This window comes from Fopius arisanus, unplaced genomic scaffold (assembly GCF_000806365.1).
Source record: "Fopius arisanus strain USDA-PBARC FA_bdor unplaced genomic scaffold, ASM80636v1 scaffold00009, whole genome shotgun sequence".
Taxonomy (NCBI): domain Eukaryota; kingdom Metazoa; phylum Arthropoda; class Insecta; order Hymenoptera; family Braconidae; genus Fopius; species Fopius arisanus.
Window position 1 is genome coordinate 418,644 of NW_011887748.1, and position 24,622 is coordinate 443,265.

The 24,622-nt window shown below is 37.0% G+C and overlaps 1 protein-coding gene across 1 annotated transcript in view; it reads right to left on the reverse strand.

Moving 5' to 3' along the window:
- LOC105274013 (TSC22 domain family protein 1) overlaps positions 1-24,622 on the reverse strand; it is a 43,809-nt gene that overhangs the window by 12,387 nt on the left and 6,800 nt on the right. The window contains exon 2 of the mRNA XM_011316802.1: positions 3,230-3,503. Within this exon, the coding sequence (XP_011315104.1) occupies positions 3,230-3,503 (274 nt within the window). The remainder of the gene's footprint in view (positions 1-3,229; positions 3,504-24,622) is intronic.

The window sequence follows — 24,622 nt, forward strand, 5'->3', positions numbered from 1 at the left end:
CCCCCCCATTTGCCCCTCTTTTGTTTTTCCCTTTTTATTTAAACATTTTTTTTTCTCCCGTCTCTATCTCTCTCTCTTCGCCCTGAGTGGTTTTCTCTAACGATATACAAGCTTCGGCAGGTACCAGATAAGAATCACGAGAGACAACACACAGGTACGGCAAATTTTCGCTTACTGAATTCCCATAACGAAAATAAACAAGAGAGGTGAAGAAAAAAGACGAGTGGCTGGGATAAGAGATGATAAATTTATTTTCGGCTTAAAGTGCTTCATTATCTCGATTTTCTTTTCAATTTCTTCAAAAGGGGGGGACACCGTTGAAATTTGTATATACGGAAAGTATATATGTGGTCTTGGATACATGATATATATCATATATCACGTTATATGTAATATATTTACAAATATATTCACATATACAAACTATGTATCAAAAATATATATTTGATATACATCCCGAAATATATGAAAATCGATATATTATTGTATACGAATGGTATATCAGAATTATATAATATCGTGTATATTTTCATTTTTTGGTTTTATTTATTTTTTTTTTAATTTCACGTGATTTGAGGGATTGCGTTATGCGGTATCGGACGATTTGAATATTTTTTCATTCCCAGGGGGTAAATATACCGCAAGATCAAGAGAGAGATTGAGAGAGACACGTGAACGAGTTATATGAAGAGATGCAACCTCTTGCTTGAGGTGTGATCTTATAATTATTCCAGCGTGAGTCCACATCTGAGGAGTGACGCGATGATTGCTACGTTCTACCCTCAAGAGCACTTGCCGACTTATCTTATTTCCATTCTCCCATTCGGCAACATTGTACTGTGCTTTTTCCACGTGGTGAGTCTAGTGCTTTGATTTAGAGATGTGATTATAGATTTTTTAACCCAACCCAGGATAATTTATGCTTCCTACGATTATCCCAAAGAATTAGCCAGCAATAATTATCCAACCGAGGAAGTACCACGTAAAAATAATTCGCAGTCTACAAGAATAATTCACTAGATTCTAGGACAAGGAAATTTAAACAATTATAGAAATTTTATGACCCTTCGGAAATTTTCAATATTGGAAAATTTGAGATAATTGAGTTGAATTTTAAATAATTTAATACAATTATCTAAAGCTTAAGTTATAAATATTTTCATTTATATATATATGTATATATATTATATATTATTTTGATATATATATAGTTTAGGTATACGCCGAAAAAAACTGAGAAAAAATGTTTCATGCTTTTTTTTAAGAGGAAATATGAAAGAGAACCGCCGCAAATCTCTAAATCTTGTCATTTGAGGGCTCGTCGTTCCTCGCGGGAATTATAATAATTCGCGACTCATAAATTGTGACTTGATATCCCTGGCGCGGTATTGCGTGTAAAACAAATAAATCACGTAATTAGATTCACGCGTAATAAATTATCGCAAGACGCATCTTGTGAACTCTCAGAACTACTAACTAGAACGGCACGATCTTTCTGTTTTATCTTAGTGAGCATTAGAAAATTTATGTTTCCTACGACGAAAAAATTAACCGGTAATAATTACCATGAGGTAATAAATTCCCTCCTCAAGACTGTCCACCAAATTTTTATGAAGAATTATATCAATTATCATCGCAATACGAAAGCGAATGACTCGAATTCAATATTTTTCTTAATAACCGATATATCTAAGCACCTATCGATTAAACGTGGAAATTTCATATGACCTTTTTCATAGCTCATGAAATTCCCGACCAAAAATGTCTTTTAACTTTTTTTCCTAAAATCAATAGTTTCTCAGATAAATCCGTATTTACTGAAGGAATAAAACAGACCGCGATTTAGTATTCCAATGGTTGCAATTACCACCTAAACCCTTGTTTTCCATGTAAAACAAATAAATCAGATAATTCCATTCACGCATAATAAATTTTGTCGGCCAGACGCATCTTATGGGCCCTGACGAGAACTATTTTAGTTCTAAATGAGACATAAACCTGATAAACTCGTGAAACTGAGACGAACAAATGAGAGTGCAAAGTACATGGATGGAGAGGTGTGTTGGACGTTCATCAGGGAATGGGCGTGATGTTAAAAAAGTGAAGAAAAAAAAAAAAGAATGACATACACAAAAGGAGAATCAGTAGGTGGGGCTGCGAAACGAGCGGAAACAACGGGTGCTAAGTTGGATTCCGCCATAGTGGTACCAACACGCACCATCATTGGTCGAAGAAATACCGGATGTGGTACCACACACTCCCTTCCATACCACAAAACTCATGCCTATGACTGGAGTAAATACGAATATACCTTCCGCTCTCTCTAAAATTCTTATCTCAGTGTTTGATTTATAATTTGACAGTTCCGCACGACAAAAAATTCACGCCTATTCCCACAAATTATCCCTGAATTCTAACTTTTTGTGCTTGTCTAATTCTAAAGTCTTTTTTTTTTCAATTTTATGTCTCATTTTAATTCTTTATCTCTCTCTATTTAAAACTTCGCGTTTGCTGTTCGCTCTTGTCATTAAATCGTTAATTTATTTTATAAATTCGATAGAATTTATCGCAGTATTCACTAAATTTTATGTTTGATCAGATCTTTTTCTTGGTTTTATGACTTGGGGATTCTGGTTCGTACAATATTGTGTACAGTGAATAAATTTGTTAAACTATCAATCACCGAAATGGAGTAATTCTCTGGTATAATAGTAAAACTCCGGGATTTTTTCTGTAATATCTCCGAAATAAAAGAAGATATCAAAATTCTGATAGAAATACTTTTTGCAGAGCTAATCACCACCGACAAAAAAAGCCCCTACAAAAATATCGCCACATCCCTTATTTCCGTGGATATTTTCAGAAAACCCCCGAAAAACTTTCTTATCTAAACCATAATCAATCATTTCACCACAGACTTCCCAAAAATGTTCAATTAATTCTCCCTAAAATTCCCACATCCTCAAAACTACATTATAATTTAAAAGTCATATGTCAGCCGATTTAAATCGACAATAGAGAGGCTTTAAGAGTTTGATACAGAAAAATCTCGACGTTCTCCAAGTGGTCCTCGAGAGTTTGTTATCCAAACAAAATGAGAAAGACCTAAAGGTTCAAGTGTCAGCCCTAGAGATGAAACTTTTAGCCCCCCCAGAGGGATAGCCCTGTGTTTCTCATGGATAGAATTACATTGTCATGATGATTGAATGAGGGGTTTTGAGTAACTCACCGAGTGTGCCATCCAGGGAAAACGATAAGTGCCTGTCATTACGCAGTGCCCAGGTACAAAGATCACAGGTAGTGAGACCATCTGTGGAGATGCCCTCTTCAGGGAGATAAGGGGGTCGTGGTGGAGGTGGAACAAAGCTGCCAATGACAGCCCAGAGGGAGTCAACATCATTACTAGTGTAATACAGTAGTTCCTCCTCAGCAATACCAGCGAACCAGTTGATGTCGTCATTTGGACTGACTGGGGGATTTGAAGTTGATCCTGCAGCTGTCATCTGGAAAATAAAAATAATCACGTGTTTACGCTATTCCATTGCAGGAAGTCATTCGATTTAACTCATAAACAGTCATAAAAATTCATAAACATAATAAACACGGAGTGCGTTGACACGAATTTGGGAATGGTGTCCTGAAATGTTTGAATGACTTTAAAGTCAAACATGCTATTTACTTTACTTTTTTCCGACTCTTTCTTTCTTTCGTTTTTTTTTTTCATTAAAAAGCCAACACCGTGTCCTGAACAAACATCCATCTAATGGAGGGTTCAACATATTCACTCATAACGGCAAAAAAAAAGTACAGAGCTAGGAGTTCCTGATTCTCAACGTGTCCCAAATGCTCGGGGCAAACACTGAAATTCAGAGGAAATGTTCTTCAACTGGAGTTTACAAAACTTCAACGGCACGTCGTAAAATGTATCTCGAAAAAGGAAGATGAGGTAAAAGAAGAGGTAAAAACTCGTGGTTACAGGCAACATGTGGAACAGTTAATCATTCAGCATCTTTTAGGTTTTTATCGTGCTAACTAAACTATAATTGAAATGTCTCGCGGGAGTGATGGAGAGAAAGTTTAACGGGTATTTCATTGTCACCTTGACGCGATGACAAAAAAAAGTGATCCAGGATAAAGAGCAAGGAGGTTCATTGAAAATCCTGCCAGAAACTGCTCGAACTTCTTATAACAATCGACATTATTGAAATTAATTTCAATTCAACCGAAAAATTGGTAAAGCTAAATCAGTCGACTTTACCGCGCACCTTAAATATCGATATAACTCGAAAACTATCGATATATCGTGGAAGTACTAGAGGACTTTTTCGGAGCTGATAAAATTCCCCACAAGAAAGGTCTCTTGATAGTTTATCCTAAAATCAATACTTTCATAGATAATCAAAATTAAACGAATCTATAAAATTCGGGGTTTTTCTTCACCTCTCGCTCTTGAAGTGAATAATCAATTGATTGATAAATATTGATAAAAAAATTACTCGCACCGACATAATCGCAATTTTTTTCATAATTCTCCGTAACGATGATTCCATCAAGATCTGATGAGATGATAATACTAGCGAAATTTCAGTACTTCAGAGTCACTGTTTACGTTGATCGATTCGAATGAGAGGTGACCAGCAAGTTTTGACATTATTATTTTTTTTACTCATGCCTCCTCTCATTTTGAATCGACTCGTCTCCTTTTATAGTGTCATTTCAAGGCGCCTGTGTGAAACCTTAAGTGCAGAGAGAAAATAGTTAGAGTACGCAGACGCATATATCTTTCACAATGGCAAGCATTGATCGGCTTAATTACCGTGATATCAGTGTAATTAAAGACCTGTTGTTGGCATCGTCGATGCAGACAATTTTCACTTCTTCATACATTGGAATCGAATGACTCTGCACATTGCACACGCATTCGCATGTACGTTTTTTTTGTTATTCATCAACGTCACAGCGAGACATGTGGATATGAGTATCATATTCACATGAAAATATCTCCCCTAGCCAAATAAAAACAATTGATGATGACAATTGAGTGCATTAATCCTTGATTACTCCTGTCAGATGAGAAAAAAAAAAGGGGCAAAATTCTGGAGACATCTGGTTGTCAAGAATTTCTTGGGACTTATGCAACCCCCTGGGGTGCCCCCTGGCCCCCCTCACCATGAGTTAGAGAGTTTTCAACGTTTGATTTGTGACGTCTGGCCGATGAGAAATAACGAGGAAGAATTTGCCCTCGTCCTTGTTATCCCCAAGCTTCATTTATAATTATTGCGTGTTGACTTTTACGATGCTCAGGTTCACATGTACCAAATAAAAAAAATGAGAGTTGAAAAAATAATAGCTCAAACCGTCGTATAAAATTTTACGGTTCTGGCACATGTGGATGTTGAGAAATTCCGGAAAAAGGATGTAGGATAAACTAACGATTTGTGTTATTATTAAAATAATAACATGAAGATCAGGAAACAGTAGATGAAGTGATTAAATAAAACCAATACAAATTATCGACGCTATAAATAATTAATAAATGCTTAATCAATAATAAATTCAACAAAAATGAAAATTTTTTACCAATCATTAATGCTAACGATATAAAATTCCATACTAAATTAATTATTCGATGGAAAAATGATTAGTTTTTGGAACAATTAGTGTGGATTGAATAAAGAATTTAATCTTAAAATTTATTTAATATTAAAATAGCTTTGAGTAAATTTGACGTGTAGAATTTCCATTAGTGAGACTTAATTGATATTATGGAGTACCGAGGGAGAATTATATAAAGATTACATAATTATATAATTGGTATAATAATCTGAGTCGCTGAACGAGGATAACCTGAGGGCCAGAGAAATAAAAAATAAAAAGTGAAATATTCGGGTAGAACAATGTGTCGATCTTCGACGGGGAATTTGATTTAATTCTCGAAACACATGCACAATCCCTGTCTTTTCGTCAGGTTGATTCCTTTCACCTTCACCCTTTTATAATACTTTATTTTCCTCCTTTATACCCTCCCTTTTCTTAGCTGTCTGCCTCACTTTTGGTGGACGCGCGATTCGGGTTTGAGAGGTCGTTAAAGGGATGAGTTTGAGCGGTCCCTGGGGCCGTATATAATGGATAATTGACAGCCGTACTGGCCGCCGTTTGCATGGACATTGAAATTCACATGTGGACGGAATGCCCTCCCCCCATCCCCTTTCAATGAGAAAAAAAAAAAAATTCTGTGAATAAAATTTAAATTGCACGAACGGATTTTCCGAATTTTCTTTTTTTCTGGTGAAGAAAAAATCGAGAATCTCATCTTATGCTCCTTGAAATTGAAAAAAAAAAACAAATAAACAAATCTAATTGAAATATAATAATATATGTTACGTTATATTATTATTATTGTATATTATTGTATATTATTGTATATTAGTGTATATTATTGTAGTTCATTTAAATTGTGAATGATTTAATTCGTAGATTTGCTCCATTTAACAATTAATCGAATTAATAATTAATTTTTCGAATAGCAAAGTCATCTGACTTTCTTTAAAATAGAATATAAATGGATATTTAATTAAATCGTGGAATGATAATTTTAATCAACTTTATTCATCGATTTTATTCATTCAATAATTTAATCAATCAATAATCCATTCTCTGTCACCGATTGGTTTTATTCCGCTATTAAATATTAATTATAATTTTAATCAATGGAATTTATCACTTTCTTTCCTTCACCAATTAAACCTTCAGGTTTCAATGTTAATAAGTATTAATTATTAAAACTGGACGAGAACCTAATTCGTACTAATTACTTCGGATTAAACCGTACCAGATAATTAAGCAACAAAAATCGCAATTCCAAACTCGAACTTTTCACCAACTTCCAATGAATTCACCGCAACTTTCACCTGCCATTCACGTTCCCAAGTATTTTACCCCTGAAAATATTGAAATACTCCCCCAATGGTATTCACTTGCCCGCGTATTCCTAACGTACGGAATGAGTGGAGTTGAAGCTAAAAGAGACTCGTAAATTCCTTAGAAGCGCAGTAAAACTCGGAGGTGCGATTCCTGTCTTGTTGAATCCTGACGAGAACTTCCCTACATACCCCCGAAGCAAGACCCGTCCCAGCAATTGGTATGGGTTTAATTGCATTATGGGAAAGAGTACAGGGACACCACGTGTTGGAGATACCCAACGTTCTGGGAATTTTTGGCAATAATCCGGATAACAACAAAGGTATTTCAACTTTTCGCCATCTTCTCGTTAGTTACTGAAGGGGGGGGAAGGACTCAAAATCAGGGGCTATCGAAGGGGAGATGAAGGGGAGATGAAGGGGTGATGAAGGGGTGATGAAGGGGTGATGAAGGGGTGATTTAGGGGAGGGGGTGGCCAGGAGGGAGATAAACTAAATGAGGATGTAGAAATCAGGTGAACCATAAAAAATGGATGCCGAGAGCTAAACACCTGCGTGTGCCTCTGAGACGTGCAGCTAGTTTGGCTAACGACTCTTTCAGTTGGTCTTCCCTACTGTTTTCTCCCAATCTCTAGGTCTCGTATAACCTGCGGCCCCTTTATACCTCCCCTTAAAATCCCCCCCAGTACGTCCCACTAATTTGCACCAAAACGTTTTTTCACAAAATACGAGACAACCGCAGGTGTATTTCCATCAACATCTCAAGATCCCCAGGTCATCACGACTTCAGACACCTACTAATTCCTTTTCGATGGGTTTTCTCCATTCTGCCCAGTCACAGAACGAAATAAAAACTAAAAATGACTTGTCATTTGCTCCAGAGCTATCGATCCCCGTCGGCATCCCGTCGATCCATCCGCGTAACCCACATCACGACGAGAAATTTAAAAAAAAAAACAACAACGAAAAATCCATCGGCGACTGGTTTATCCATATTTTTTCATTCTCATTTTATTTTTCATTTATCGCGTCGCATGCGGGTATAAAACTAGTTTCCAAATGAATAACGAGGAATTTATTGGTGGTAGAAATTCAAGGGAGATATATTTCTTATCAGTGGTTGAAGTGCTCGAAGACACTTGAGCTCGTCGATACCATTTTAAAGACCTGGGTAACGTCTTAATCTCCACCTCATGCGCCCTGAAAGAGCATCGGGGATTTAACGACGTAAGTAAAACAACCGGCAAATTCAATGGTGGAAATTTTTGTTTAGAATAATCGAGAGGGAAATGGAGGGACAACGAAATACGACAACTGGATGACCACTCAATGTCCATCTGAATGTACGTTGGAGTATCATGCGGTCGGTTTTCTTTAAGCCAAGGGATCGAGGCCTGTGGTCTCCAGCTCCTCCCCAAGCATAATGACTCAATCCGCGATCTACCTTTATCCCCACCGATCCTCTTCTAAATTCTCTCTCTCTCAAGTCTCTCAAGTCTCTCATCCTCTCATTCCCTCATTCTCTCAGTCCCTCATTCTCTCAGTCTCTCCAATCTCAGGTGGACACCAGTCGTCTCTCATCCCGTAGGTAAAGGTATCCTTCTCCCACCTATAACCCACACACGTATCGAACCACTCCATTCTTTCATCCGTACCACTCTTGCATCTTCTTTTTTATTTCTCATTTCTCTTTTATTTTTCATTATTTTTTTTTCTGCTTCAGCCTCTCGCACGAACCGAAGATTATACACCCGTCGTCCCCGTTCTTTTACGCTGAAAAGCCGGCGACCCCCAGAGACAGTGTACTTATTCACTGCTGCATGATATACGCCTGTTTACACGTTTCTTTGCGCGCTATCTCGTGTGTTCCAGGGTGATAAAATAGTATATTTCGTGACGAGTGCGGAAAAATGATTTTTGGCGTCTGAGAAGTTTATAACGCCAGCCGAAAGCGAGTGGTATAACCCCACACGCTAAAAATCACTTTCCGCACTAGTTGCGAATTAGTATATTTCGTAACAAGTGCGGAAAAATGATTTTTGCGCATGGAAAGTTTATAACGCGAGCCGAAAGCGAGAGGTATAATCCCACATGCCAAAAATCAATTTTCCACACTTGTTACGAAATATACTATTTTCCTATGTAGCAGAGAATAAAAATTTTGATCGACGAATATCTCAACATGATGATAAGAGAATGAAAAGGATATTTAATTGAACCGTTAGAGAGGTAGCATTTCAAAATCTCCTCACATTTTTAAAGTTATAAGAAATTAATGAGTTTTTGATATGAGACTATCCATCGATCATTATATTCTATTGAGTTATTCAATTTGATCATCACTACACGCTTGTCGTCGAATGAAGTGCTTAACGATGATAAAACTAATAGTCTATTTGGCAATTCCCAGTAGCTCAAGCCACTCAATCGGAGGATCAACCCAGCAATTCAACCAGTTTGGGTATAATTTTGATTATTTAGATATCATGAGTCACTCCATACGAGATGTCCATACATCATCTGAAGTATTCGACCATGTAATATCCATTTTAATGTATTAATTTTGTTTTTTTATCGTGTGATGGATGATGGAGATATGGAAGAGAATTTCTAAGTTCCATCAGCACTTATGAACTCAAAGAAATTTCTAGTGACAACTGCACCTTCTGGGAACCGTAACTTTCTTCAAATTTCTAATCAATTTTTTTTCATTGACCAACGAATCGTCTCGCGTATATTCGCGACAGATAAAAATAATGGAAGCTTCAGAAATAGAAGAAATAGAAATAAAGACTAAATTATTTCCTACAATTCAAATTTTAAAACGCAAAAATGAGAAGAAAATCCCGGAAAAGGGGGGAAAATTGACGTGTGGATAATAAACGTGGATATGGAATATATAAACACAAGAAATTGTAAACGTCCGATATAAAGTCGGTTTCATCGATAATAGAATGACTTGGAGGATCGCGTGAAATATCCCGAGTCATGAATTGCCACTTGATAAGTACTGGATCACTAGCTTCAAGCTCTCGGACTCAATGATACGGTTGATCACTTCTATTCTACCTATTGACGAAGAAAAATCGAACGAAAAACATTCCATTGATTGCCCCCTCCCCTCCCCCCTCCCCTTCCCCCTCTTTATTCCGATAATTGAACTACAGGGCGGTGAATTGCCCGATGAAAAAAAATGGGAAAATTGAAAAAAAAAAAATATTTCTACAGAATTTTCCGATTCAGATATCGATCTTTTAAAGATCGTCACTTTTACACTCGGCCCTCGATTTTTTAATTTTTGATTGATTTTCATAAGTCGATCTTTATTGATTAAGACGACTATTTTCGGTTATTTATTTTTGATTTATATTACCAAATTTCCACTCTTCATTTATTATTTCTATTATAACGTTGAAATAATCGATAGATATAGATTTCTATAAATTTATTAAAAATCCAAAGTTGAAACGCGACTGAATTAGTTGATTATTTATTTCATCCTAACACACCTATCAAGTTCTTTATCCATTAGCACTTAATTGAATTAATTTTTCCAGACCAACTAAACACTCTGGGTAAAGATTGATAAGAAAACTCAGAAAAGATTAATTTTCCACGAACGGATGGAGAAGGAGTCGATCAGATGCAGTCGCTGCTACAATCGATAATATCCCGCGCCTTTTTTGTACTGAAGTGTATTCTCTTAATCAGGACATGGACATTAGGAGGATTCCAAGCAGTTGATCCACGGTGTCACTGGCTCTTCACTTTTTTCCATCAAACAGTAGTTGTCACAATGGATAGACAGGTTGATCCTGGGGCCTGGCTCTAATGACCCCATAGAAATACGGACAATCGGACGTTTGAGGGACAACAATGCTCAGCAGAGGGTGAATTTAATCGAGTAACTCTACAATGCCTTTTAGTTTTTTTTTCATCTTCATTTGTGCGAGTCTCTTTTGCATTTCCATTTGGCTGTCGTTTTACCATTTTAAGAGTATTGATGAGACACTCGAACGACAGATGGAATAACCCTTGTTTGTTATTTTGTTGAATCTACTATTTTTCCAGGATTCCAAGGGAGCGACATGCACATAGATACGTATATAAAATATAACACATACGAGAGGCGACAGGGTCTCAGGTATGCTGAGGTAAAACGGAAACCTGTTATTTTGCCTTCGACTTGCAGATTATACGCTGTCACGAGTATTACGTTTTTTTCTCCATTTCGCTTTTTCTTCGTTTTTTTTCCTTCGTCATTACTTTTATTTTTTTTCTCTGCATGCGTTCTCTGCGTACGCTATGTGGTATTGTATTTTGAGAGTGCAGACTGCAAAGTGGAGCATTTTGACGGAAATCCGACGTCTCATTCACACGATTTTCACTCGCGAAACGCGCCGAGTCAAACAAATTATATTTCTAGGATCAACTTGATGTTTGCACGAATTTCCTTCTTCAAGATTCAAGTAAATAGGATAATTACGATATGGAGGGATTTTTTAAAGGATTTTTTCGAATTCTTTTGGACCCAGATCGTCATTAGATAGCGAAAGGAAATAATCCCTGTTTTACAGTTCACAAAATACCAGTTAAACGCAGAACCTATTGATTTTAGGGTAAACTGTCAGAAGATATTTTTTGTTGCAAATTTAATGAGCTAGATAAAAGTCTTCTACCGTTTCCACCTAGAATCGATATTTTTCGAGATAAATCGAGTCCATCTTGTAAGGCTCTTAGGCACCTAATGAAGCAGAAGATTGTCTCAAGAATGAATTCGATCCTATAAATTTATTTTTCCTCCCGGGACGGAGTATCTCCCCACATTCTACTACCATCCGGATTCAGGGGATCTCAGTGATGAATTAGAGTGGATAAAACTCGGACACACGAGAAAATTCAATCTCTGGAGTTGACAGAAAGACATTCATAGAATCGGGTCCCTTTCCACCTAAAAGCCTTTTCTTTCCACTTTTCCTCGGGTTTAATCTGCATTTTTCTCCGTGAAAAATGATACTAGTCTCGGTAGAAGAAAAAAAAATTAATGACTTGAAAAAAGCGCCCGTGATTCTCTTGTTAACACTTCCATTCATCAACTCTTTAGAAAAAAAAAATGAAAGAATTATCTCAGAACGAAATCTCCATATCCCTTCGAAGACAGAGACAAGGTAAAGTCTAGTGGAATTACTCTCACTCAAAGAAATGGTGAGAGAAATGGGGTGAGGGATATTAGATGATATCTTGTCATGTCTAAAGTCCGAGTTATAAATGTGTCCTGAGGGACTTGGAGCTTTGCATATGGAAAAGAAGAGCATCCATTGACGCATTCCACCTATTTCTCCACCTAAAACCTAGTTGCTTGATCTACGGCTTTTCGATTACAGGAATTACTTTTTCCTCTGTCCTAAAATCTATTTTTTTCACTGACTCAGTAGCGAAGTGGTAAACTAGGATGAGTGTATTTTTTTCGAGGCCAGTTTTCGGCCAATATCTCGGAATTGAAGGAATAAATCGAATTTTTTATATAAACATTTTTTATAGGAAATTATGAGAGCGACAAAAAAGGTATCTATAAAAAAATCGATATTTTCCCTCAATTTCGAGATATCGGCCGGAAATTGGACCGGAAAAAAATGCTCTCATCCCAGTTTACCATTTTGCTGCAGAACTAACCATTGACTCTTTATAATTCGTTCTGTAAATGATGAGTGTCTAAGTTATCAGTGGTTTTGACAGAAAGATTAAAAAAACCGGTGGAGTATTTCACGGATCGACTATTAATCGATCTTTCAATTATTATATCATAATTAACGCGTGTGAATGTTGACGGGCCCCAGTGCAACTGGCTAGTAAAATTTCGAATATCTCAGTGCCGATCTCATCCTTTCCCTGTAGTTTCGAGTAAAACTCCGAGTCCGGTTATTGGAGGCTACGGTAGCAGAGCCAATCGATGAAATCGATCGAATTCCAACAGCCGCATTTATGCCGATTCATCCGTGATTTAATGGTTTTTTTTCTGCTTTCACTGTCAGTACTCCTCCACTCAATGAAATTTCTACATTAGTCACACCGAATTACTAGAACAAAAGTTGGTTTTCTTTGACTCGATGAGAAACGATTAAAATCGTCGAATTACTCCGTAGAATTGATCGCAGTTTTTAAATATTTTTGTACAAATTAGAAGAATTGATTGAGTGATCTCGTCATTCACCACCTGCACACCGATCGAATCGTCGATTCGTTGAGGCTTTGAGGTGAGAATTTTTATAGCGGGAAGAAAGACCCTTCAAACGTTAAGAAATGCATGGGATAATCCTACCAAAGGTAGAACCGCGCCGTGTGACACGTTTCGTTGGCCAGGGACTTTTTTTAAAAGCATAAACACGTCGTTCACAACGCCAGTTTCCTCTCATTTAATCTTTTCCCCCCATGGGTTTCTCTCAAACATCACTTCAACCAATACATTAAACGCATGTGTAAGCTGTTCCCACTGTAAGCTGTCGTCAAGACGTAAGACCACACCAATTCTCAGCGGTTTTTTTCTCCAACTTACAGAGAGTCAAAGAGAATAAGAAATAGACCAGTGGACTTTTGTCACCTCCGGGGAATTTCTATATTATTATTCTTCGGGAATTCACCAAGAGAAATTATGACCGTGACAGTGGGCACACCGTGTCAAATTTTAAATCTTTGGAAATAGGGGATTTTTGGGGGAAAAACGTCGGAAGAAATCGGAGACGATTCAATCGGATTTTTGTTATTTTTTTCTTTCGGTTCTGATGAGAAACATCTCTTTCAATTATTGTAACTTCATTAATATTCATAAAATTTTGGAATCTTATTAATAATTGAATTGCAAAATCAATTACTTCGTCGATTTTCATATAATCAAAATAAAAAAATTATGAAAAATCGTTTTTGTAATAATAATAACGAAATATCTTTGTTCCTTTGAAAATTTCCAATAAAGGCACCCCAAAATTCCAAATCCCCGATACCAAGATAATTTTTTATAATATAATATTTGAACAAGGACTCGATCCATTATCACGCACGTAAACCCAAAAATTCCCCGTACTTCCCCCAAAAATTCTCCAAAAGCATTGATCTACACCTATTATCCCCTCCCTTTCGATAACAAAATTCCTGAACAAACGAGCGGCACTGACTGATAAGATACCGAAAAAAACGTGCGGTGTGTGGTCACCAGATTTGATTCCCCAGAAACTGAACACAAGAAGAAAAAAGAACACCTCAGGTACCCATTGACCCTAATCCATTTCCCAAAACTCTAGGCATCCGTGTCCAATTGAGCACACAATACTCTCATCCCCAAATAATTACACCAAGCTTAGGTGCCAGTGAAAACCTCCAGAAGACGTGAAAATTTACACATTATCCTGGGTGGCGCATTGAGCCGATAAATCGCTCATAAGAGCCTCCAATCACGACACAAAACCTCCCATAGGTTTCACTGAATAATAAGAAAATACCGAGCGGTGCTCTTCACCTTTTGGAAAAGAAAAAGAAAAGAGAGAATAAGAAGAATCACCTCATATTCCCACTCCTTTCACACGAGTCTGAAATAAAACTACCAAGAATTTGAAAATAGTGGTTAGAACAAACACGCGTTATGCACGTGAATGTATACATATTATCCCCGGCAATCTCATCCACAAGGTGGTATCCTATATCTTATAAATACGCAGAAAGTTGGGGCCTCTTTCAACCGAGGCAAGAAGATTGGTGGTACTTTGAGCGGCCAGTGCTGCTAGGGTATAAAGGTTAATGAGCGCGCTGGCGCAACCTATTATTTCAGTCCGTTGGCTATCCAACTCTTTTTTTTTTTCGGCCTAACCTTCTCTCATTCCCCTCTTTATCCCACTCCATCCCTCTCCATCCCTCTCCATCCCTCTCCATCCCTGTCCATCCCTCTCCATCCTGCTCCATTCCTCTCCATTCCTCTCTCTACCCTTTTATTTCAAACTCGAGCAAGCATACACCACACTTTAGACGTCGAAACGAAGGACAAGGGACGAAAAGAGGGAGATAAACACGTGAGGGGAAATGAGAATGACGAGGGGTGGGGGAAAGTTGAAGACCTTGAGCTGCCACGAACCTCTGGACGTCTTCATTCTGCTTTGAGTCAAGTATCGCTCGCAAACCACTAGTCCACCCACTGTTCTCTCGAAACACTTTTTGATCATTCACGCTTGTCATTGGGGATTTGAATTTTCGAGGATTCCTTACCCGACAACAGGCTCAATCACTCGATTCAGTCGGGTCAAACTGAGTTATGAGTTTATCATGTAGGGGCCTGGGACCGTACCTTGAAATCATCACTCCAGGAAAATACTTTTCATCCATAATGACATGTGTTGTTTTATGTGAACATGCAGGATTGGGCTCAGTTCGTGAAAAATCAGTTCAGTTGGTCAGTTATAATCATTGATGACCATCGGTTTAACTCCACAATTTTCACTGGCTTGTAAAATCATACCACAAATTTATCCCACGATGATTCGTCCCAAAATCTCTTTATTATTCCATCCCATCTTTTAGTCTCTTCAATCTTACTCCATATTCTCTTTATTATTTTGGTGTCTGTAAAAATAGTTTTAGTTCTTTCATTCATATCCTGGAATTACCCTTATGTGATTCTACTTTCGTACAACGAGTGAGTGATTATGATTTTCTAATTATATTAATTGTTGAATTAATGGAAGAAGAATGAACATTCGTAAATATTCATGCACTGACTCCTCTTTTTTCTTCATACTCAATATAGAGTAATATAATCTTACACTATTTGAATTATTTCTCCAATAAATTATTATAAAAGTCTATCTCCTTTAACTTTATAATTATTCATCTCCGATGGTTAACCTCGGACAAATTGACCTAGATCTAAAATTCGGATACATCTCCTCCGCAATTTATTCTTTTCGTAAAAACGAGGAAATGTGACACTTGTTGGGGCTAGAGTGACAGCCGGTCACAGTGTCAGAGCTTCAACCCTCTGACATTTAATTCTTTAACCCCATTCGATGGGGTATCTCGCCATGTGGGGGCTCAGTTGAACACAGAAAACATAATGCCGAGGTAAGCACGTGTCACACGTGTTTTTTTAACCCCACGTGTCATTGTAGGAGATAGAAGAAAAAAAAATGAATAAATGGTACAGGGTTGAGCGGATTGAAACATTTGTGGCACGTCCCGCTGTCATTCCACATGATGTAGCAGACACTGTCTTTGTGGGATGTGTCTTGAACTAACTGTGTGGGTTTAGCTTTCATTGAGGCGGGATTTTTCACGAGTATAAAGGGTGTAACTCGATCCAACCAGTAAATTGTATTATTTTTGGATGCGCTTTTTTAATCCTCACCCACCAGGTGGTCAAATTAGTTGCTCGCTTTTTCGCTTTATTTATACACATCACATCCACTACGTTAAAAACATGTAACATGTGTCGAGTCAAGTATTATTTCAACTTGACAACAATGAGAAAATTAAACAAAAACCCTAAATCGTTCAATCTCGGATGATTCACTGGAGAGTAATTTTCATAATTGATTAACTTCACTTTTTTTTTCACTCAGTCCCTTTCAACGAATGTGAACTCAATGCGTCATTCCAGGTGTCTTTTTTTTTCTCTCCATTTCAATCTCCACTCCCCAAGTCCAATTTTTCATTGTCCATAAGAGAATAATATAGTGGAAAAAAAAAAAACACTCGTTCAAAGTTTCGAGCAGCAGTTCAACTGTGGACTGAGGTGTATCAAGGGGTTAAAGTTTATAGTTACTCCTGGTGTTTATAAATTTTGGCATTTCGTTTGTTATTTCCAGGTGGTTCATAAGCATCATAAATAAATACATATCGTGCCCCCGATTTTTTCCCGTTATATTCTGGAGCACGTACCAGGTGTCAATTAGACATCCACCAGAAGCATATTCACTGAATAAATCCATTGGTAATTCTTGTTGCGTGTGAGAGAGAAAAAAAAATGGGGAGTAAGTCCCAGTGATCTCGGTGACACACAGGATCTATCGCTGATTCTCGATGTTATGTACATTTTTTTCTCTTGTATTTCTCTCTCGGATTTCTTTTTGTCATCTTACTTTGGCTTTGTGTGGACCCTTCGATCCAACCGTGACGAGTTTAGCCTGTCGAATCGCTGGGGTTAAGCTGGACCCCAGAATGCCTCTCAATGTTTCCCCTCTTCATATCGATCAAGAGAGAAATATATATCCCTTCTCCCTCTGCTCTACTAAATTTTTAACGTTTGCCTGGGGAAAATTTACAGAAACCATCTGGCAGCTCCTGGCAATTCTCTCGTTATTCTTGAGGGGGAATTATCCACGCAGCTTTTCAGAATGCATTACAGAATTTTCTCCACCACCCCCACGTCACTATTACTCTCGTACTTTTGTTCATTTGAAATATTAATGTGATTAATGAGTCATTTGGCCCCTTAACTCCACCCTCCCTTTTTCCATTTTCTTTTATCAATGGGAGGCACGTGGGGCTCACAGCCGCAAATGAAATTCCGACAAAATCATCACAATGGGGGAAAAACGTGTATGAAACGTGTTTACAAGTATTCGGGTAGGTTCATTGAAAATTTTTCGGGGGATTGACACTCTAATTGTCAAGCTGGGAGTGATTTATGGGGAGAATGTAAGGAACAATGTACCACGCAATGGAGGTCAACAATTTGGCTGATATTTACTAGAGATCGTTGGGAATTTTCTCGGTTTAAATTCGAAATGACAGTGCAGTTCTCACTAGTAATTCTCCGAATTCCAATCATAATTTTTAGTAGGGATCAATCAATAATCGGAAGAGAATGGAAAGATAAGTGAACGCACCGGGGAAAAGATTTCGAAAAATTAGGATTGAATTGAGTTTTAAAAATATTATTCGTGAATGATAGACAATTACTTCTAGGTCTTTTTAGTTTCGTAAATTTTACTGAGGTGTGTAATTATGGCGGAAATTAGTTTGCGGATTTTTTGGGGAATTAATCAGTTGAGAGTCGCAAATTTTACTGATTACTCTCTTTGTACTCATGTTTTTTTCCATAACGTTCGTAAAAAGGGGATGAAAATTTGTTGAAATGATTGATTTTTTTTAAAACAAATTTTTTTTTTCTACATCAAACAATTGAATTTTCAATTAATTAACGATTTTTCGAATTTAAAACATTTTTCTGATAAACAAACAGACCCATCAATTAATACCTCTACACTACTCTCCCCTAACTTTCTCCATCCTAAAAATTCCAATTTTTTTCCCCGAAATTCCATCTACAATTTCCCAACCACAATTTTTTCATAAGAATCCCACCATTAATACCCCGATCACTCATGCTCAATTTTTCAAAAATTTTTTCCCGAGGAAAGCCGAGGTCAGTCCGAAGGTATAACGAACGCACGTTAATTACAGAGTTCGAATAAATTCCCGGTTGAAAGAAAGAAAGAAAAAAAAAATTAAGCCGCGATATTACCAATCGTTCTCGCCTCCGCTAATTCGATAATAAACGTACACCTGATACTGAGGCATTAAAATCCCCAATGAATATCACAATTAATCCCCCCTCTATGGGCAATTCCCCTGAAAATAATCGCCGATTGGAAAAAGAATGTCGTCAAGAATAAAATAAATAAAACGCCTGAGAATAAGTGGAAAAAAGTGAGAGGGAGGGGTGGTCAGGGATAGAGAGGGTGAGGAGAATCCCAGGGTGAAGATCTCTGTCTCTCAATTTTTGTTTTTCATCATTTTATCTCTGGCCTTTCTCGTCCGGGTTTCTTAGGCCCCGAAGAGGAGTCCCTGGTCGACAACTCCGTCTCTGTCTGATACACTCAAGTAACTGGTGGTTCTTCCCTGGTGAGAGGGCGCCCCCCGATGATGGCCCAGCACCGGCGGTGGTCCATGGTCTCTGCTGGTGGCCCGACTCGCACTTACACACTCGATCGCACATTTGATCTTGGTACCTCTACCCTGACTCTGGACTAGAGTGACTACATCAGGACACCACAGGAGCATTTCTATCCACCAGAATCCAACCTCCAATCACACTCATAGATAAATCATCCAATATTCCTCATTACATATCTTCTTGATATCATCCCGATATATCATTATCACTCATTATCACAAAATATTGTTACGTATTGTTCCATCTCCCTCTCAAAGATCGACCCATTAAATCCTCTTTTCCTGATCGTTATTCTTTTATCTTGTGCATTAATCTGCAGACGTCTCACATTTATATTTATTTACACTAATGAAGTTTAATTGATAATTAGACCCAATCCTTTAGAATATATTCTCTGGAATCGATCCTTCCAGATCATTCTCACCTTCAAATTCAATTTTAAACGTGGAATTGTGAGAATTATGGTGAAGTTTATTGTGCATAAGAGACGAATCCATCGATTTCTATTATGTCTTTGTACCTGTGGCGTTTGGGCCTGTTGGGCATCACTCCCAGACATTGTGGGGTTTCGACTTTTACTTCAATACAAATGACACTTGCTGTTTCTTCGGGCACGAGTTTTGAGGTCTGAGGTCAGTTATCAGGATAAGTTGAGTCACATCCAAGTATATGAATTTATTTGAAACTTTTAAACTTCTGTTTAATGATTTAATTACCCTGACCAATTTCCATAATTATTCTGTTATTTAGAGTAACCATGAGTAACGATGGAATGTCGTTTTGTCAATGGATCGAGAGTTGAATAAATCTTCAGTTAAGATTTTCACGAGTGAAACCCGGAGTTTGATATTTCGATAATGCCTCAAAGTCAAGATAATTTTCGGCATTAGTCAACGGGTGGTGAGAGGAATTAAACAGCGCCAGGAACTTGATACTCCCTGGAAGCATCAACCCTCTTCACCACTGGGGGGCACATCATGCGGGACCTTGAAGTCCCTCAAAGCCCCGAAAAAACAAGAACTAGACACAAATATAAAAAAATAAATCGACATCGGACCCACCGCCATGTACGAATGCCTGAGCTCTTCCCCAGCGTTTGCCCGATTCCGGTGAATTCACCCGGTTGGAACTTAAACTCGTCAACAGATTCTCCGGTGGTTTCAGTCACCGACAAGCAAGAACTTCCTCACAATCAAACGACAGGTATTGAAGATGGGTGGTATGAGAATCTGGGAATTATCTCGGCTCGTCGTCAAAGAAAAAAGCGAATATGCGAGTGGTGATTAAACCGGAAGGGGATAGAGCTGTGTGCGGTGATTAAGAGGAAATGAAAATGAAAAAAAAAGGAAATAAGAACATACTCGGTAATTTCAAGTGGAGTACACCGGCTTATCGATTTTTAACGAGCACCAGCTGGTATTTGCAATTGAGCTATTCGTTAATAAAACTGGAGAGGTATTATGGACGCTATCTACCAGCGAAGAAAAATAAGTTTTCTCTCCAAAAAACGGATCGTCTAAAGTATCATTTCATGATATATAAAATATCATTTATAATATAGATAATGCCCCTGGGTTACACTGAACCGAAAATTATTTCTCCATTTTCCCCATCAAATCTACTGATGAATAATATTGATATAATATAATATATAATGTAGTAATATATTTTTTTTTCAAAGAAATCGAATGTATGAATAATATATATATTTAATTCAAGGAAAACTATAGAAAATTGAAAATTTTTAAAGTCGAAGCATTTTTTTCAATTTTTTAATTATTAAAAATTGAAAGCGCGTGAACAGAGGAACTTACCATCCCGAAAATCTAGATCAGGCCCCTATAAGGCCGCAAGAAAAATCTTCCTCCACCCTAATGTTTATCCTGTCTGCAATAGGTTTATTACTATCTCTGAGAGGAATATGCATGAAATCAGCGGTTGGTTGATGAAAAGATTCGATTTTGATGAAATAAATTATCGCCCGAAGCCGAGACGCGCATAACGCGCCCCATACGCTAGTTTATATTAAAAAAAGGGATCTATAAGAAATAAAAAAAATCGAGTGCAGGAAATAAAAAAGGAAGACGTAGGAGGAATCAACGGGCGCCGACGGACGCGAAGAGGCAACATTAACCTAATCGCTCTGGGTCCCCCTTTCCCGTCCTCGCGAAAATAAATTGACTGATTTGCATGGGAATTGGGAAAGTCGCGAAGACGACGGTAAGCACATAGTTGGACACTTTGGCATTACTTCATGTCTCCTTCGTCCAACAGTTTAGCCTCTGGGGTTTTCAACCCAAGAGGAGTGTCCCATCATACGTCACCGACAATTTACATCGCGAAAAAATTTATTAAATTGGAAAAATTGCTCCTAAATTAAAAAATGAAATTAATAAATAGTCGTAAACACATGTGACTGCGAATACTAAATAATTAATTGAATAAATTTATTTAAAACAACCAATTACAATTTTCGTGTTTAATTGTAATTTTACTTGTTTGCAAGAATTTAAATTCAAAATTACTCCATTTTTACTACATACTTGTTAATAAATAATAAATTAGCAGGAATTAATCGGGAGATTAAATTAATCATGCAGTTAGTTATTTTAAAAATATTTTCGGTTGTTTCAAATGTAAATTGATAAAACCCAAAATTTTGGGTGGCAAACGAATGGTCTTGCAAAATTCAACAAAATTTTTCTGTCAGTGTAAATTTGCGCTGAAAACCGTGGATTTATTGTCACAACTTTTTGGAATTTTTTTTCCTCGGATAGAAGGCAGAGTATAATGGTTTTTAGATGCAAATCACTGACAGGCAGATGTGCTCCTTGCCCACACTGGAATCCCAGAAGTCAATTCTTAATAAAGATATAACCCATATGTATCTGTATATATTTAGCCTTTACTTCTCAAAATAATTGCCGCTTTTATTATCATTTCATCTACCCGCATTAATTTCTTTTTTACCGTCCAAACTGTCTAGAATATCGCCGAAAAAAATGGCAAATATTTGGCGTAGAAAGGGGCCCTCTAACATAAATTCAAATTAAATTCATATCAGACTCGTGTAAATTTTTTTTACAATAGTATTCAATTATAAATAAAATATCGTGGGCTTTTTAATGATTTTTGGAGTAAGCAACTAGCTGATTAATTCAATCGTTTGATAAATTCGAAAAACGATTTATTCAATTCAAAATTTAACAATCGCACATGTGTTTCCGACTATTAATTAATTTAATTTATTAGTTTCAAAACAATTGTTTCCATTTTACGAAAATTTATCTCTCAGTGTACAACTGGCTAATTTTCTCCGTGGTTTCCGTAACATCTACACAGAAACATTATTACCGACTTAATGAGTTAGCGTCCGGTGCTGACGTATCACGTTATTTGCACCGGTATTTTCAATCTCTCGACAACAAAATAAATACATCATAAGGATAGATCGAAATAATGTAATTTCAAGAGGTTAAAAGCATTCAACCCCCGCAGCTTTCCTCGTGCAAAACGTTTTGCCATAAACTTTTAGACTTGCTCATAGTTGCATGTCTCGCCTGTACAGTTATACCATGAAGAAAAAAAAAATCCAGAGTTGTGAGTGCCTTAACCGTTTGTAATTTCCGTGTAAGATGTCTTTACCCCACACTGACGAGCCATTCCCATGAAAATGAATAGAAAACCAATGGAAATTTAACTAAAAAAATTTTGTAAAATATTGAACAATAATAAATGATCAGTGACAGCAAAGAGTGAGAGTCAGCCACCTATCGAGCACCCCGTGGCCTCGATTATTTTGAGTGTTTACGAGGCAAACTTTGTGTTTATAAGAAGGCGGGAGACGTTTTTACGGATTTTTTACGGCCGTTATTATTTTGCGGTGTGTCTGGTGCTTGTAACCCAAAAGATCGCTCTGTATCCCTCCAAGAGATTTTCGAAACGTTAAATTAAACGCGAACGTGCGCCACCCCAACAGGATTTCGTTGGTATTTTCTCATCTCGTTAGTCTCTAAACCCATCTAGCCTGAGAAAATTTTGACCAAATCGTCTCTTACCGAGAACACATTGAGCCCCCCCACAAAACAAAGAATTTCATTGTTTATTTTTTCTCTCTTGAGTTTAAACAGTTGAGTACACGTGTCCATCCAACTGATCCCATAAATTCTTCTACACCGACAATTGTTTATTATTAAAATTTGGAAATTGGCGTTCGAAATATTCTTAACTTTCCTATGAATAATATAATAAAATTCCACCAGTCTAGAATGAAAAACTGCAATTTTCATTTCAAAATATCCGGTCAAACTTGATAATAACAAAAATCATTTATTACTGTTGAATAAATAAATAAATATATTTAAAACGAAATGTCTCAAGTCTGCGTATAAAATCTCCATTTAAATTCCCCTCTCAAAAAATCCTGTTCACACTAATAAATTCAATTACCCGAAGTAATGTTTTATGAACGATAAAACAAAATTCAAAAGTTTAAATTTCCCATTCCCCTAACAAACCCACAAAATCCCCTAAAATAAAAAACAAATCGGTCCGTCAAACCCAAAATAACGGTTGTTACAATTATTCTAAACCCCTCAACAAATGATATAATTAATTAGAATATTCTAATCTTCAAAATTAAAGTGTAATCATCTCCCTGTACCTCGTCATTCCATCATCTGTCCTAATCTGTTTATTCTCAACTAAACTTATTCCAAAAAAAAACGCCATTAAAGATTGCCCCCACCCCTTTAATTTTTCCATTAAAAAAATCTTTGATATTGATCTACAGACCTAATCACCCAGTAAAAACACAGATGCATTTTGAAAGAGTCAGTGCAACGATCGATTATAAACAAAATCCGATAGCATATTAAGATTTTTTATAAATCATCACGAAAGCATCAAGTACACAATACCAGATAATCTCTGCCGAATGACATGACTCATCGTACTATATACTTTAATAGAGCTAGAAAATAGGAGTAGTTTAGTGGATGTATAGTTGTACATAAAGTACCGAGAATGGTGTAATGGAGGCCCTTGAGGATCAAGAGAAGATGAGATTTCCCTGTGGAATATCCACAATCGTGGATCCACTTGAGTTGCCCTCAAGTAAATGTAAGTAAAAGGGGATAAAAGGGGGAACACTGGACAAACCTCTACATATATTTGTATTGAAAAAGAGAAAAAAGAGAAGGATCTCAAATGGTATTTGGAAATGGAGGGTATTATCTCCCTGAGGGCACCATCGTCGTTTACTCAGACGCGGTGTTCCTTTCATCGTTGGCTTTTTCCAATTTTTCAATCCCTCCATTCCTTTTCACACACCAAATGACTCAGTTACACCAGTGTTGACAGTTATACCTTTTTTTATTTATTCAATGGGTGGATTTATGAGCTCTTTACGCGTCTTTGTACGATATATTATGCAGCGAAAACTGTGTGAGATTTTTACGTTAAGAATTGACCGCGGGATTAATGGATTTTCATTAGTCAGTGGAAATTTGTGGAAATTTTCTGACATGGTCTTATTCATTTTTATAGTTCACTCGGTTTTTTTTATTATTTAATATTCATGAGGAATTCATGGGAAATGAATGGAAATTTGAGCTCATGCTCAATTTTTTTTTTCGATGAATTGGAGAGAACCGGTTTTTTTTTGTTTTTGAGAGAATTTATGAGTTTATGTCGCGTCTTTATGGGGATTTTCTACAGAATAGACTTTGTAACGTTTTTCTTGAATGGATTATGGATAAATAAT